Genomic DNA, 17,191 nt, shown 5'->3' on the forward strand with positions numbered 1-17,191 from the left:
TCTCTGCCTACTTGTGATCTCTGCCTGTCAAATAAATAAATAAAATCTTTAAAAAAAAAAAAAAGTTTTTTTCTAAGTCAAGTGAGTTTGGAAATGCTTTCTTGAAGAATGTTAAGTAGGTAAGTTTATTCTAGGACTTCTTAGAATCTTTTATGTACCAATCTTCATTGTGAAAATGCAAGAAGGAAACAATATGCAGTTTTTCACAAATTTTTTGATCATGGAACTCTTCTGAAATTTGTTATCTCTTGGGAATAATGTCTTGAGAAAAATACTGTGTTTTCAGCTTCTTCATGTTCAAATTCAGAAATTTAATAGGTATGTAGTGGTGGTTTGGGGTTTTGTTTTTTCAAATTTCTATTTAAATTCTAATTAGTGAACATTAGTGTAATATTGGTTTCAGGAGTAGAATTTAGTGATTCATCACTTACATACAACACCCAGTGCTTATCACAAGTGCCCTCCTTAATCGCCAGCACCAATTAATCCCATCTCCCTTCCTCCCCTCCAGCAACTCTAAGTTTGTCCCCTATTGTTTAGAGTCTCTTATGGCTTGTTTCTTTTCCCCCTTCCCATATATTCATCTGTTTTGTTTCTCAAATTCCACATGAGTCAAGTCATATGGTATTTGCCTTTCTCTGACTGACTTATTTCACTTAGTGTAATACCCTATAGTTCCATCAGCATCACTGCAAATGGCGAGATTTCATTATTTTTGATGGCTGAATAATACTCCTTTGTGTATATCTGCCACATTTTCTTTATCCATTCATCAGTCGATGGACAATTGGGCTCATTCCATAGTTTGGTGCTGCTATAATCATCAGGGTACATTTACCCTCTTTGAATCTGTATTTTTGTATCCCCTGGGCAAATACCTAGTATGTAATTACTGGCTTATGGGTAGTTCTCTTTTTCATAAGTAGTGATTGTTTTTCCTTTCCTTAATCCCCTTTCCCCCAGTGTGTCCTACCCATCATGTATTTTCTTTTTTTTTTTTTTCTTATTGTGGTGAAAAGGCATGTGAGATCTACCTTCTTAATAGTTTCTAAGTGTACAGTAGAGTATTGTTAACTATAAGCTCAATGTCTACAGTAGATCTCTAAAAGGTTTTCATCTTGCATAACTGAAAGCTGATACCTTTTGAACAGCAGCTCCCTACTTTCCCCTGTCCCCAGCCCTGGCAACCAACATTCAACTTCCTGCTTTCTATGCATTTACTACTTTAGATCTGTCCTATAAAAGGATGTGTCCAGTTTTTCCTCTATAAGCATCTTTGCCGTTGTTATTTTTGCCACAAGCATTTTCACCACATAACAAATTGGCCATAAGGCAGTTCTGCCCTAAAAGATAAAAAAAATAATTGGCTGGCAGTTTGGTTTGACAGTTTGGTTTCCTCAGCTGGTTGAACATTGGGTTTCACTTCTCCATTGATGCAGTACTCCCGTTTTTATGTTATATAGATCTTAGCCCTCCTAATGGTCTGCACAGTGACACAGTTTTGAACTCACATTTGCCATAGAACTTTGGGACGTTTGTCAGTGGACATGTGACAACATGCCAGGCTTTCAACAGAGCAATACTATGCTCACTCACAAATATGCATCCTAGTATTTGGAAACTGATAGCCTTTCCTAATGAAGGAAAGAATTTCAGTGGAAAAAAAGAAAAAGCGTGATGCCAAATGAGATGAATCAACAAGCAAAAAGGAAAAAAGATTTAATACTCTGAGCAAAAGTCTTTGAAGACAAGTGCTTAGGTATAATCCACAAAATAAAATCAGTTACTTACGCAGTATTGCCCCATATTTACACTACACATTTTGAATGTATTCAAATATTTTGTATTTCACAATAAAGTCATTTTAATTTTGTTACCATGTTCATGTTTTCTTATGTCCTTCTTAATGAATGTCCCTCTTTAGTGTCTCGTGATTTTATTTTTTATAATGAAATGATCTCATGGCCAATTAGTTACTCAAAAAAAAACTTTTTAGCAAAAATCCCTGGGGCGAAGATGCTTATGTTGCAACTACCTGGAAACACAAATGAACTCCTGCAGCATCCGTCCTTCTGCGTTTGACTTCCTGCACTTTGCGTAATGTCCTGAAGGTTCATCCATGTTGTTACGGGCGTCAGGACCTCCTTCCTTTCTAAGACTGAATGATATCACATTGTATGTTGATAGAGCCATTTTCTTTTTCTTTTCTTTTTTTTTTAAGATTTATTTCTTTATTTGATAGAGAGATCACAACTAGGCAGAGAGGCAGGCAGAGAGAGAGGGAGAAGCAGGCTCCCCGCTGAGCAGAGATTCCCAATGCAGTGCTCCATCCCAGGACTCTGAGGTCATGACCCGAGCTAAAGGCAGAAGCTTAACCCACTGAGCCACCCAGGCGCCCCAAGAGAGCCCATTTTCTTTATCATTCATTGGTCTGTGGACACTCAGGTTGCTGCCACATCTTGGTTGTTGTGAATAACGCTACAGTGGACATGGGCCTGATTGCAGTTGTTTTGAATAAATAGCCAGAAGTGGGGTTCTGGGCATCTATTTTCTGTCTCCAGAGAGCTGGGGTGAGCCAGGGGAAGAACAGTGGCACGGCCACGCTGGTGGTGGGACACTGAAGGTGTGCTCAAGAATTCCCTTTAGCAATCAGAGTCCTTTGTCTTTTGATTACTTGAGATTATCTAGTGTCTCTCTGTAACATACAAGTCTCTATATAAGAAAGGAAATCAGTACTTTTAATATCAATATACCATTGACAAATAACGTTCCCTTGACTGTTTTGTTTTAGTTGAACACAGGACCAGAGAGACTGCCTTTCAGTTAGCTAATGTGGGGCTTTCTGATACTTTTATTTAAGGAACATTGTGAAAGCTAAGCTGTAGCGCATAATATTTGCTTTGAATAGCATACTTCAGAATAACCCATTTTTTATTTAATGAGATGTTATCCATTGCACGTTTCTTTGCAGGCACTTCAAGTACTTCACATATTTAATCTTTTTTTCTCTCTTCCCTAGAAACATGTTGGGCCTGAATTTTAGCTATAGACTACCAAAGGCTTTATATTTTTAGCCTGCTTAGAGATTAATATGACCCAGTAACCATATGAACAGAAATGCTGATGATACTACGCTTTGTCCTCAGCCCCAGCTGGAATATATACGATGACTCAATAGCAAGCGGTGTGCAGGTTCTGATGGCCTGTTCTCAGCCTAGTTCTGCCGCCAGCCTTAGCCCGGGGCTCCGACAGCCCAGCCTTTCTTCTGCTGCTGCTCTTGGCCCTGCTGGATATGGCTTGAAAACTTCCCAGCTGTAGTCAGAGCTATGTTTGATTGGACCCTTTGAGAGGAAGCAGCACCTAGAAGTGAGTTCAAATGTTGTCTGAACTAATCCTTCCTGGGCTTATTTTGAAGCTCTGGGGATCTCAGAGCCTTTGGCTAGAAATAGTTTTTTAAATGGAGTTGGGTCATCTAAAGAAAGCTGTCCCTCCTCTCTGAAGAGGGTGGAACCTCTTTGTCTTGTCTCTCCTTCCTAGTCTTGACCCTTCATCTCTCCTGTCCCGTTATCTCTTTTTATGTATTTTCTCTTGGAATTGGGATAATTCTTAATATGAAGACTCTTTAGAATGATTAAATGTTGTTCTTTCCTTCTTGTATTTGAGCATAGAGGCTGTTTGTGAGACTACTAATGGGAAAAGGCTCGCTCCCATTTTTCTAAGTAGTTATCTCAGTAGGACATTCAAGTTCTTTAACCCCAGAAGTCCAAGAGTACTAGTCAGTTAGCAGTTGGTTGGTGAGTGCTGATTCTCACTTGGAAGAGCTGGTGCACATCTCTCACGGGGTAGGGGAAACTGAGGCCTGCAAGACCGTGACAGCCAGTGAGTGGACAGAGCCAGGGTGCTCTGCCCTTCTGCGTTCTGGGAGGGTGGTGACGCCACAGCAGTCGTGATTTTCTTACCATTTGTTCTCCACACGGTACACTCTTCTGCTAGAACGTGGTTTGGAGCTGGTTCAGATCCTCATCCCCCGCCCCATTCCCAAGCAGCGTGGAAGAAAACTAGACTAGGGGTGAATCCATGGATTGCGTGGGATACTGTCAGATGGCCCTTCTTGGTTCCATGCAGCAGAGTGCTCACAGATCTCTCCACACTCCAGAAACATATGGCAAAGGTGTCAACATAAGCACACACGAGCACGCTCTGAACTGTGGGAAAGGCACAAGGACAACTTTAAAACCTTTCTTTCCCTCACACTCGAGAATATGAAAAAAAGTAAGTCCCATCCTTTGAAAGGTAAAAGGAAAATTCAAACCATTTCCCGTATGTTTTTTTTAATCTACCCCCAGATTGCTTCTAAAATTAAATAACTGTGAATTTGCTATATCTGGAAGGTTGTGGATAACTTTGTTGCTAAGGAAAAGCCATTTTCGCATCGCTGCTTTAATTGCCTTGGGCATCTGTCATCTGCTTTCTAAACAGCAGGATTCCAGTTCATGGTCCGTTGAAAAACTAAAAATTTATGTCTAAACAATCTTTGTATTGCCTGTTGGTAGAGAGCCTGCTTTAGCAACTGTGAAGACACCGTGTTCAGTGGGAATGCTAATGAGGTTGCTGTGGTTTTTAGGCATGGATAGATGTTCTCTGTGACACATGCCAAGGAGATTAGGAAGCACATCATGTTTAAAAGCTTTAGTGCACCAAATAAAATGGTTTGTCCGGGAAGCGTGTTGTTGCAGATGATAAGAAATGGCCTACCTGACTTCTGAGCAAGACTCTTCATGTATCCCTATTAAATTATTACCTCCTGGCCTCTTTCTTCAACTTGTCCACTCTCACTCAATTACCTGAAATCTTTGCTTCTACTCAACTTCCAGTCCCCTGTAAGCATGCCTTACCTGCTTGGGGTGGCTGGAGATCTGGCAGACTTCATTCGGTGGTTCCTATCACCATGGGGCAGACAGCAGCAGGGTCCATTCTTTAGCTGTCCTTAAGAGGACAGTTAGTACATCATCCAAACTGAGCTTTAACTTTGACTAATGCCCCCCTCCTCTTTTCTACAACCTTTCAGGCCTAAGGAGAGGGGAATTCTGGATCTGGGAATGGTTTATGTTGTCTCTAGGTAACTCCCCTCTGCCACCAAGAGCTCTTCGGTCATTGCTTTTTTACACTGGGAGGTCATTTTGTTGACTGATATCAAAAAAAACTGCAGACAGAAATATTCTCTCTAGCTTGTTAGATGCAAAACAGTGGTCAGCATTGAGAACAGTTTAGGTATGGCTTTCTCTTTGTTTATATCATTCTAAATATATCACTCCCTTTATCCAGCTTACAGCTGCTTATCCACATCAGTCCTCCTTATCTTTAATGGTTATCACAGCTCATCAGTAAGTTCCACGTGTTTGTCAGCAGCCTTGGGCATGGTCATCGCCTTTAGGCGTGTGGGATGAATCCAGGTGTCTCTCTAGGAAGTCTTCAGCTCCTGTACCTGCAAGTTCCTTTAAAACAGAACGTCCATTCCATGATATGACTGGCTTTGCATAACACTCTGTACTATTTCGACTTTAATAATGGAAGTGGAAATCAGTAATATGATCCCCATAAGTTAGTGTCTCCGTGCGTTGTAGTTTATTGGTAACAGAGAAACCCATTTTTATTTTTATTTTAATAGCTGCATGTCTGTGTATTGGGAAAAACAGAATTAACCTGGATAGTCAAGTACAACATCTCAGGGGTTCCTGGATGACTCCGTTGGTTAGGCGTCTGACTCTTGATTTTGGCTCAGGTCATGATCTCAGGGTTGTGAGGCCGAACCCCTTGTTGGGCTCTGTGCTTGGCAGGAAGTCTGCTTGAGGATTTCTCTCTCTCTGCCCCTTCACTCTGTCTCTCTTTGTGTCTACCTCTCAAATCTTTATAAAAATAAATAAAATGGTTAACTTTTTATGACTTAACCTCAATTAAAAAAATTAATCTAAGGGATGCCTGGGTGGCTCAGTCAGTTAAGCATCTGCCTTTGGCTCAGGTCTTGATCCCAGGGTCCTGGGATCAAGCACCACATTGGGCTCCCTGCTCAGCTGGGAGTCTGCTTCTCCCTCCCCCTCCCGCTGTTCCTGCTCACACTCTGTTTCTCTCTCAAATAAATAAATAAAATCTTTTTAAAAAATTAATTTAAGCTCTTAAGAAAAAAAGGAGGAAAGAAAAACCCGTATAACCGCAATACCTTTTTTATACCTGAAAAAAAGTAACCTTTTTAAAAATTATATTACCAGAGTGTCTCCTTTGTGCTAGACTTGAATTTCCTTACATGCTCTTTTGATATTTGTATGTATGATAAATGGCTATTATCTTTCTCCTCCAGCAGCTTTCTTTCACTGAATATGAATTCTGATTGTTCAGACCAGTTACCTCTCTGATCTAGGCTTATTGAGGCTCTGATCTGGTTGCTGGAGTCCCCTGAGCATAGTCTCTGCCTGGTGGCAGAATCAAAGTGGTCTTCGGCAGACTGGGGATGGGAAAGCTGTTCCCTGAATGCCCTGCGTCTGCCAGCGGTCCTCCAACTTCAGGGCAGGGGGTCATCCCACCATTTTGACTTTCTTGGCTTCAGATGCAAGGAGGTCAGGCCAAGTTGATACATTCTCATAAGCAGCAGCTCCATTTCTCCAGGAGCCACAGTCTCTGAAGACCACCTTCTTCTCTGGACCAGGTATCATCAAGTCACTTGATGCTCTGCAGAGATGCTGACAAGGAAGGACTATAGAGAGGAAGTGCCAGAGGAGAACCATGGAGTATTAAGCTCAAAGGAGAATGGAATAGATCCCTGTGAGACTGAAATAGTTAAGGAAGGCTAAGCCTGTTACTGATATTTTACAAGGCTGACATTCAATGGGTAAAGAAGAGTTCTCTTCAACAAATGGTGCTGGGGTAACTCAGTATCCACGTGCAAAAGAATGACATTGGACCCCTGCCTCACACTATATACAACATTAATTAAAAATCAACCTAAATACAGGAGCTAAAATCAGAAAACTCTTAGAAGAAAACTGGACTGGTAAACCTTTATGATCTTGCGTTGGTAGTGGATTCTTAGATATGACATCAAAAGGAGGAGCAACAAAAGAATAAATAGATAATTTGGACTTTGTCAAAATGAAACTTTTGTGTGTCAAAGGACCTTGTCAACAAAGTAAAACAATTTAGAAAATATTTGCAAATCATATGTCTGATGGAAGTCTAGTATCTAGCATATATAAAGAACTTTTACAAGTCAACAACAAAAAGACAATTTAAAGATGGGCAGACAATTTAAAGATGCCCCGCAATAGCGGGGCACCTGGGTGGCTCAGTGGGTTAAAGCCTCTACCTTCGGCTCAGGTCATGATCCCAGGGTCCTGGGATCCAGCCCGTATGGGGCTCTCTGCTCCGCGGGGAGCCTGCTTCCCCATCTCTCTCTCTCTGCCCGCCTCTCTGCCTCTCTGCCTACTTGTGATCTCTGTCTATCAAATAAATAAATAAAATCTTTAAAAAAACAAAACAAAAAAAGAACGGCAGTAGCCATTTTTAAAACAATACAAATATGAAAAGAGCAATGAAGGAGATTCAAGTTTAGCACAGAGAGACTTTTTGGTATTTTTAAAAGAAAATTACTTATGTTTAGGTATAAAAAATGATAACTATAATAGAATATGGTTATGTGAGTTTTCCGCCCTCTAGTTTTTTTAAGAGCTTAAATTTTTTTTTAATTGAAGTTAGAGTCATAAAAAATTAACCATTTTAAAGTGAACAATCTAGAGCACTTAGTACATTCATACTGAATAGACCTTTTTCCAAAGAAGATCTACATGTGGCCAGCAAGCACATGAAAAATGCTCAATGTCATTAGTCCATAGAGAAATGCTAATCAAGCCACAGTGAAATACCTCTTCACACCTGCTAGGATGGCAGGTCACAAAATCGAAAACAACAAGTTTTGATGAGTGTGTAGGGACATTGGAACTCTGCCACTTTGCTGGTGGGAGTGTAAAATGGTACAGCCTCTATGGAAAATAATTTGGCAGTTCCTCAAAAAGTTAAACACAGAATTGCCACATGCCCAGAAGTTCTCCTTCTAGGTATATACTCAAAAGAATTGAAAACGGGTATTCAAACAAATATGTGTACATATGTGTTCATAACAGCATCATTCACAGTGGCTGAAAGGTGGAAACCACCCAGTGTCCATCAGTGAACCAATGGATAGATAAAATGTGTTTCTCTCTGTCTCTGTCTCTGTCTGTCTCTCTCTCTCTCTCTCTCTCACACACACACACACACACACACATTAGAATATTATCAGTCATGGAAAGGAATGAAATACTGCTGCGGGCCACAGCATGGATTGAACAGCATATGATGATGATAGTGAAAGAAATCAGACACAAAAGGTCACATACTTTCGTGTGATGCCATACATATAGAATATCTAGAACAGCTAAATCTGGAAGGAGAGAAGGCAGACTGGCCATTAACGGGTTGGGGAGGGCGGATAACTGCTTAGTAGTAGGCACAGGGCCTTCTTTGGGGGGATGAAACTGTTCAGGGACCAGATAGAGGTGGTGGCTGTCTAGCGCAGTGAGTGTATTAAATGGCACTGAATGGTCACTTTAAAATTGTTAATTTTATGTTAAAAAGAAAGGAAAGACCTGGCCTCTTTGCGTACATAAAACTGAGTGGGCCGAGCATTGAAAGTGGGAAGAAAGTGTAAGCAAAGGTGGGGGCCCTGTAGTGTGAATGGGGCCCCGCCGGGGAGCCTGGGGCAGACAGTGCAGCCTGTGGCTCGTGTCGGAGTCACGGGAGACGGGGAGCGCCCTGTCCCTGAGGCAGCTGGGCTTGTGGAGGATTGGAATGGCTTGTGACCAGGAACACCGTAGAAGTAGATGAGTTGAAATGTCAGCATGTTCATGGGAGAATGAGCCGGGGAAAGCTTGGAGCTTGGTAGCCAGCGCGGAGGCTGTCGGTGTTGAACACACCCGGGACGGCCTGGACTGGAGGGGACGCGGCCGGAATCTGAATCATGCTTCGTGCTTAGGCTGTGCCAAGCCTGTTCCGAGGCTTTCTGTTCTTTAACTCATTTAATCCTCCTAGGAACCCTGTCAAGTGCGAATTCTTCTTCTCCCCTAGTGCACAGATGGGGACACAGGCTCAGAGTGGCCTTGCCTGAGAGAAACTTGCCTAAGGTTGAACGGCTCCTAACATGGCCTAGATCTGAACCCAGGCAGGTGACCCCAGAGCCACAACAGTTCTAGTTATGATGCAGAGATCGATGCAAGAGATTTTTTTTGGAAGCCGCAGGTTGAGGAGGAGGAAATTGGAAGAAGGGAACTAGAGCCAGAGTGAAGACCTTTACCCGCCGGGTAACCAAGAGCTGATACAGGTCTTCTCGAGCGGGTCTTCCAAGTCAGAGTACCCGGCTAGCCCATGGTCCTATAGGCTGGAGTCATGGCTAGAGACAGAACCCAGAGGCGGCCAGCAGGGGTCCTTCCAAAGGGGAGGAGAGCCAGGAAAAGTGGAGTGTCTGATCTTAGGTAAGCCCCCTTCCCTCCACCCCCCAACTGTCCACCCTGCTGCCCCTCTCCTGTACCCTGCCTCATGCCCGGCTAGACCCTCCCGGCTGCACCCAGAGGCAGCCTGAATCGCCAGGAGTTAGGGCCTATCAAAAAGCCCCGGGTCCTTGTCTCTCTAGCCACAACGGTTGCTTTTCCCCCCGAATGGCTCTGGAGGGCTGCATGGGAAGGGGCCCGATCACAGACTTGCCACCTTCATGCTAATTTCCAACATTCAAGTTGAAAACATGAATAATGTCCCTTTTCTGAGGTTCTAGGAAGGGGACGAGGGGAAAACTCTGGTAACTCTGTTCTTCCTTGCTTTTGGTTTCCACATGCACAGCTTTGCTTTGTTTCAGTTATGAAATGCCCCCCTCGAAGGGCTGTGAGGAAGAGCTCTCCTCTGTAAAGCTTCCAGTTATAGGGGGAGATTAAGGCAATAAAGTCCAAAAAATAAGAAAGTCTCAATTATTAGTAGCTTAGCATTTATTATTATTATCCCAGTTATTATTATTATTATTATTATTATTATCCCAGTAATAATATACTTTTAATATAGACTTTTGGAATAATAGATAATAGACTTTTGGATAATAGACTTTTGGAAGCCTTGTCACTGAAACACGGAGGCCCAGAGCCTCACCGTGATGTCACATCTCATCCTGTCTGGCCAGCCAGCATGACTCTTCCCCTCGGGCCTGGCTCGCGCCACACCATTCCCCACCTACACGCCCTGCTTTTGCCTGCTTGTGGGCTTTGTCCCGGCTGCCCCCTCTCCCTGACCCACGCTCTCTCTCACCCCACCCGGCCAGGGGCTGCCTGGCCTTCGGGATTCCGCTCAGGTGCTTCTACTCGCACTGCCTCTCTTAATCCTCCCCGCAGCCTTGGAGGTGGACGTTGTTGTACCCATTTTACAGATAGGCAAATATGTGTGCACGTCTGTGTATAAATTATACACACTTTACAGACCCACAGAGCGAACAGAAGCACAGAGGGAGGTTAGGAATTTGCCTGTGATCACACCATCTGTAAATGGAGCAGTTCCAAAGCCCTGATCTGCGCTTTGACTCACGCCTCTGTCTGCCCGACACCCGTCATTAAGCTCTACTGTAAGGCCTCAAGGGAAGAAACGTGAGGAAGCTTTGCTAAACATGTTTTCCTGTCTTTCCTCTCTGGGTCCAGGTGGAAGTGAAGCCATACGTGCTGGACGATCAGATGTGTGATGAGTGCCAGGGCACGCGCTGTGGTGGGAAGTTTGCCCCGTTCTTCTGTGCCAACGTCACGTGTCTGCAGTATTACTGTGAATACTGCTGGGCGAGCATACATTCCCGCGCCGGGCGGGAGTTCCACAAACCGCTGGTGAAGGAGGGAGGCGACCGCCCTCGGCACGTCCCGTTCCGCTGGAGCTGAGCCCAGGGCAGACCCAGCCACAAGTACTGGAGTAGATAACAAGGAGGGAAAAAGAGAGGGCACTGCCTCAGGGCTTACAGTGTTCTGGAAATCTGTGCATTCGTTCTCGATTTTTAAAGAAGAAATGGGTCTTTTTATTATTACTATTATTTACAGTCATATTACTGAACTCAGTGTCCAGTATAATGCAAAATTGCAGAGTGTATAACGGTACTGATTTGCACTTTGATTCTCACCTTTGTCTGCTTGGTACCTTAATTTCTTACACCTGATCTGTCACTCGTAGACTGCCATTCTCATCAGCGGCCATCAGGTTGATGTCTGTGATTTTTTTTGTTTGTTGTTGTTGTTGTTGTTGTGTTGTTGTTGTTCTGATTGTTTTTGAACTGGAGCATGCACTTATTTTCAGAAACTTAGAGAGTTGCCCCTAGGAGAAGACTTACCAAAGGTAATACTCGTGAGTAGGTGGCAGATGTAGCAAAAACTTCACAACAGTTCAGCAATCATTAGTTGGGGTCATTTAGAGTAAGAGTAACCCTTAATGAAAATAGGCCTTTAGTTTTCTATTTTGACATGTAAGGATACCTCATAAGCTGAATCTTTATTTTCCCTTCATGTTTGATTTTTGTTTTGCCGAGGATTTTGGTTAGATCTTTTAGTGTTATGTAAATTTATGCTGCAATAGCTTTTGCTGCTATTAAGATGGTATTATTAATACCATAATACTCTCTTCAGGCTAAGGTATCAATTTAAAGAAACCCAACAACACACGTTTGTGATTTAGGGATAGAATCAGCTGCCGAATGGAGATCAGAATAGACTACAGAAAGCTTCAACGGAAGGTCACTATTTCTGACTGCATGTTTACTTAATCAGGTTGCTGCATGCAATAAATTTTATATCCAATGTCTAGTATAAAACCTTCCCACAATGCACAAATTAAGAATCTATATAAGCTATAAAATACTGATTTTTTTAAAAGAGTTTTTTTCACTCAAAGAATTGGTAATTGACTGGAGGAAGGCATGCCTCAATAAATGGAATGCTTCTGACATTAGGAAGAGCCCCTGACAGAATGACCTATATTACAACCAATATAAAACCTAGGTGTAGGATATTCTTAAAGCAAATTTGTGGATGGTAGATGAAGTACTTTGCGGTGCTCTGTTATATATTGTGCAATTTATTTTATATAGTAAAGTGATTATGTCTAACTGTGATCAAACTTAACTGTTTAAAGCCTCTGTGTCAGACATTAACGAACTTGACAGTTCATAACTGGTATATTATTAACTAACACATGAGCTCTTAGCTACAATCTCCTAGTGCTTGCACCATTTTACATAGCTTCAGACCTTGTCCAGAAAACCAAAGAGCTCATCTTAGCTTACAAACACTAGGAATATATACAGTATATAGAGATAAGTTGTCAGATTGACAAACTAGGCACATTTTAAGAAAGTTGCGTGGCGGTGATGCTAAAGAAATGTCTATCCAAAACAAGATGGCCTGGGCAGGGCTGGTTGTCTGGGTGAGAAATTTAACTACTTAATTCCCTGGATTTATCCTGTAAAGCTTGAATAGAACTAAGACCTGCTAGAACTACCGTGGACATTTTTTTAGCATTCACTCTTGGGCTGCAGATAGTAATATATAAACACACACAATGATTGTGAGACTATGTAAATCTTTTTTTTTTTTTTAATCTTCTTCCTATGTTTTGGAATTCTGGGGACAATCTGACTGGATATGACACTGCAGAATAGATTTAAGTCGCTGTGTTTTATGTGCTGTGATGTCCTTGTCCTGTCTCTTAAGTTAATAAGACTGCTTGTTTTTGTTTTGTTTTGTTTTGTTTTGTTTCTCCAGTGTTTAGTTGCAATTGCCAGCTCTCAAACTATAGTTTTTTTTCAAAAAGGAAAAAACAACATAGTTTTTTACTGGATTAAAAATGCTTATTAGAACTCTCCCCTCCCCTTTGAGGTTACCTCTGGGCTTTTTGGTAATAATTGCTTTTTTCCAGCCCAGCTGTGGTTTTCTGTTTGTTTGGTTTTTTTTCTATGTTTGTGGTTTTTTTCATCTGTACAAGAAATTTTGTTATGCACTACTACTTTTTGTATTCTAGACAGTTTTCAAAAGTTGGCTGAAGATTTTTTTGTTTGTTTGTTTTTAAGGAAAAAGGCATGCTTTCTGACTGACATGATCTTTTGCAATACCTCAATTTTGAAATATAGGAAAGAAAATGATATTTTCTAAGTAAGTTTATTCAGAAAAATATATATTAATTTAATTCTGCAAGAAAAATGATTTAACAGATGGGTAACTTTATTTTTTTCATGCTTATTTGTGTTTTTTGAAAATGAAGAAGTTAGAGCTTTATAACTATAATATTAAAGATCATATCTAACCTACAGAAATCTACCTAATTATGTGAAAGAAGCAAAACTTTTTGAAGAAGCACCCCTCTTTCATGTACTAAAACAACACTGAGATTTAAAAAAAAAAAAAAAAAAGCTGGAAGCTTGTACAGCGGGAAGCTGATGTGGAGGTGAAAACCATGGTCACGAAGAATAGGTTACAAAGAATAAAGAATAAACTCCCTTTGGTGCTGAAAGTTGTGGATAGATGGTGGAAACTACTTTCCCTTCATTTGTATATTTATAATCAAGCGTTGATTGTGCACGACTGACCAGGATTGTGAAAGAGTTCTTCTGTTTGTATTTTTTTAAAGAGAACTTTTTTAGTTTATTAAATTATAACATGTTCCCTTTTGTTTTGTAAATAAATGTGCCCCCAAGTTGTTAATGTTATATTAAAAGAGAGGGTCCTTCAAAAAAAAATTATTTTTTAAAACACAAGAGGTGTTCTGACCTGCAACTTGACTGGGAAGCCCCTGGGTATCACAGGTCCTGTTGTGGCCTTTCCTTGATGTGACACTTGAACTAGTCGATTTTTTGAAGGCTAAAACCTAACCTCGACTATTTGTTGTTATGTGCAATACTGTTTGTACTGTTTGTATAAAAAATAGAAAAAAAAAAGAAAAGAAAAAAGGCATAAATCTTTATTGCAGATTTATTTTCATTGCAAACTTTAGACATTGTGATTCACTGAAATCATTTTTCTACTGTCAAATATGTACCTTTTCTTCATGCTGGTATTTTTTCAATAGTAATGTAGCCTTTGTACTGAGACAAATTTTCATTGTTATTTTTAGAAAGATTTTTTGCTAAGAAAAAAATTAAACATATTTACATATTTTTCATTTTATTTCGTATTTTCTTTAAGGAGTGCTTTCTCAATCATTAATAGAGTTGTTTCTGGGAGGGACTTTCATATCTGGTCAATGTCATAATATTATTTTGTATTTTTACTTGGAATAAATTAATTTTATGATGCTAATTCTTTAAAAGTTTATTTTTTTCATTTTCAGTTATTTTTGAAGCTAAAACCTTTGTAATATTGTTACTAAAGTGTCTAGTTTTTTGAAATGCAAAGCTTTATGTATTAACTTGCTGATGTGGTTTACAATAGTGTGACAACGATGAACATGGTTGGTTATGTAAAGTGATTGGAAAATGTAATGGATAATTGGGTAATAAAATGACAGAATGAGCAGAACATGTGAGATTTTGACAAGCCTTTTCCTTTATTACAGTGGTTTAGTGTAAGACTAGGGATGTCACAGTACAGTTCTCTAGGGATGTCACAGTGGATTTATACAACACCAGGTGCAGCCAGATCTGGGGCCCTGATAATGGAGTCATCCCCACCGAAATACCACCAGGTGGAAAACCCGGCTAGGTCAACAGAATGATTCATTGTTTTTCCCCCTCTAACTTGTCATTATGTGCGTGTGTGCATGCGTGCGCGAGAGAGAGAGAGAGAATCTGCCACCAACTGGTGTCCATGTGTGAGACGGTGTCTTTCGCCCAGGCCACATCTTCCCCAAACATTTACAGTGGTGACGGCCGAGAGCAGAAGGACGCTGCCAGGGGGACTTCTGTGTAGTGACTTGGATTGCAGTGTCCCTCCTGCCTTCCCTCCCGCTGGCGTGGGTGGCGGCCGAGGAAGCACGCTCAGACGTCACCACTGTATATGGACAGTCTCAGACTTCGTCTTCCTCCACCCCGTTACGGTGCCCCTTGTTTGTCCCTCCTTGTGGCAACATCTGGCCATTCCGAGCATGATCTGTCCGCCCTCCTGCTTCTTTTCCAACACTCACCTCCCCTTGAAGCTGTGCCGTTAGGGCAGCGCGTCCCTGTAACGGCACCTAAAATGAAAACAAAGTACCTAGGACTGCAGAACTGGTGTTGCGTAAACAGAACATGCAATGACTTGCTCTAGAAGGATGGTGTGTTTCTCCTCGGCCTTGATGGTCCCCTTCCAGCTCCGTGGTCTTGGAGGCGAGGTTATCAATAACGCGGAGAAACGTGTCCAGAGTTGGCTCTTGGGTATGCTCTATGTATTCAGTTTTGTAAATAATATATAGATTAGATCAAGTCGTGATGTAAAATTTTAACTCAAATTGGGTACTACTGGTTGGAATTTTACATTAACTACAAATAAGTGATTAGGAACAGAAGAAAAGAAATTGGAAAATTCTTGCTTAGTGGTATAAAGATTATGCTTAGATTTCTGCCTATTTCTTGTGTTTTATAGCTTGTTAGTGAGGCATGGGCTAATGCAGAGTGTACTGCATTTATGCAATTAGCAAGTAACTGCTAGTTTTCATTTTATCTATTATATTAGCAACAAAATGGCATTTAACTGGGTAAAGCTCCTACCTAAATATTTGAGTATTGTGACATCTCTACTTGCAAGGTTTGAGTGAAAGATTAGTCACAGATTAGTGAAAAAAAAAGTATCTTTTTGTTAAAACTGGCTTATTTGTATGGATTGTTGCTTTTTCACCAGTTTGTATGGTATGTCAGCTAACATTTTGGTTTTTTTTTTAAATAATAACCAAACTTCTCTATCTCAGCTGCAATAGTGTTCCATTTTACCACAGAGTATTTTATAATTAACGCTGTTGACTTTATACCCCAAAATGGGTCAAGAAGTGGATATGGGATTTGGGGATGTTTAAATTTGTATGACGCAAGTTAATGGCAACAAGTAGAAAACTCGGGTGCTAATACAGGAAAACTTCTCTCTCTCTTTTCTGGATATAGTTCTGTTGGGGTATAAAGTATTAGGTATTTGTATTTTTGCTGTCAAAATAATGGACATAACTTTTAGAGTGTTCACAGCTAAGATCTCTGTATTTGTTTTTCAACTAACAACTAATTTTAAATGTATTGTATCTTTTATTACCTGTTCTCTTAGATTGTTTTTGCTAGTAACCCTGACTCAGCTTCCGCCTCTGGGGCTTGGACTAATATTGCTTGTATGGAACTGCAGTACTGTGACTACCCATGGAGCTCAATGCAGCTATTGCTTACAACTGCTTAAACTTTGTAGTTTGGACTTCCTTTTTTTCTGTAATAACAACTTATTAAATATAGTTGTATGAAGTACTGACACTTGTCATCCTTTGCATTTGCTAAGGAATAGCTCGGAGTATACGGATTGCATCTGGGAACATTTGCACGTTCACATTTGCTTGATTCGCCTTTTTGGAGGGGCGGGGGACACATGATGGCAGATTAAATACAGGAAAATTCACCTTTTCTCTGACACCACTTTTTTTTTTTTTTTTTTTTTTTTTTAAATCACAAGTATAGGGACGCCTGGGTGGCTCCGCTGATTAACAGTCTGTCTTCAGCTAGGGTCCTGATCTCAGGGTCCTACAATCAAGTCCCGCATGGGGATTCCTACTCAGCGGGGAGTCTGCTTCTCCCTCTCCTCTCTCTCGCTATCTTTGTCTCTTGCTCTTAAATACATAAATAAAAACTTTAAAAACAAAGACGCACAGTAAGGCATTTGTTGACACGGTGCACGTGTGTTCAATGCAAGGTTTTTAGTGGGGCAGTTAGGTTTTTATGCCAGTACTTGAAACCAATTTTCCAAATCAAAACCAAGAAAGTCAATGAAAATATAAGTATGCCCCTTTCTTTTTACTTTTTACCCTGGACTCTCTCTGATCATTTCAGAAAATGGGCCTTAAAAATCCCTTATGGACTTTGGACGCGCTAGATGCTCTCTCCTGGGCGCTGAGTTTAATCCTTTTAGAAAATGGATCACTGGTCGCTGCAGGAAAGAATCCC

The 17,191-nt window shown here is 40.9% G+C and overlaps 1 protein-coding gene across 9 annotated transcripts in view; it reads left to right on the forward strand.

Annotated features, from left to right (window-relative positions):
- Positions 1–16,502, forward strand: part of CPEB3 (cytoplasmic polyadenylation element binding protein 3) — a 195,118-nt gene extending 178,616 nt beyond the window's left edge. For all 9 annotated transcript variants that reach the window (XM_045068734.1, XM_045068732.1, XM_004749661.3 and 6 more), the window contains one exon: positions 10,758–16,502. In XM_045068734.1, coding sequence (XP_044924669.1) covers positions 10,758–10,985 — 228 coding nt within the window. In that variant the 3' untranslated portion in view covers positions 10,986–16,502. The remainder of the gene's footprint in view (positions 1–10,757) is intronic.
- The last annotated feature ends 689 nt before the right edge of the window (positions 16,503–17,191 follow it).

This window comes from Mustela putorius, unplaced genomic scaffold, assembly GCF_011764305.1.
Source record: "Mustela putorius furo isolate JIRA1106 unplaced genomic scaffold, ASM1176430v1.1 tig00003909_pilon_pilon_pilon, whole genome shotgun sequence".
NCBI classification, from domain to species: domain Eukaryota; kingdom Metazoa; phylum Chordata; class Mammalia; order Carnivora; family Mustelidae; genus Mustela; species Mustela putorius.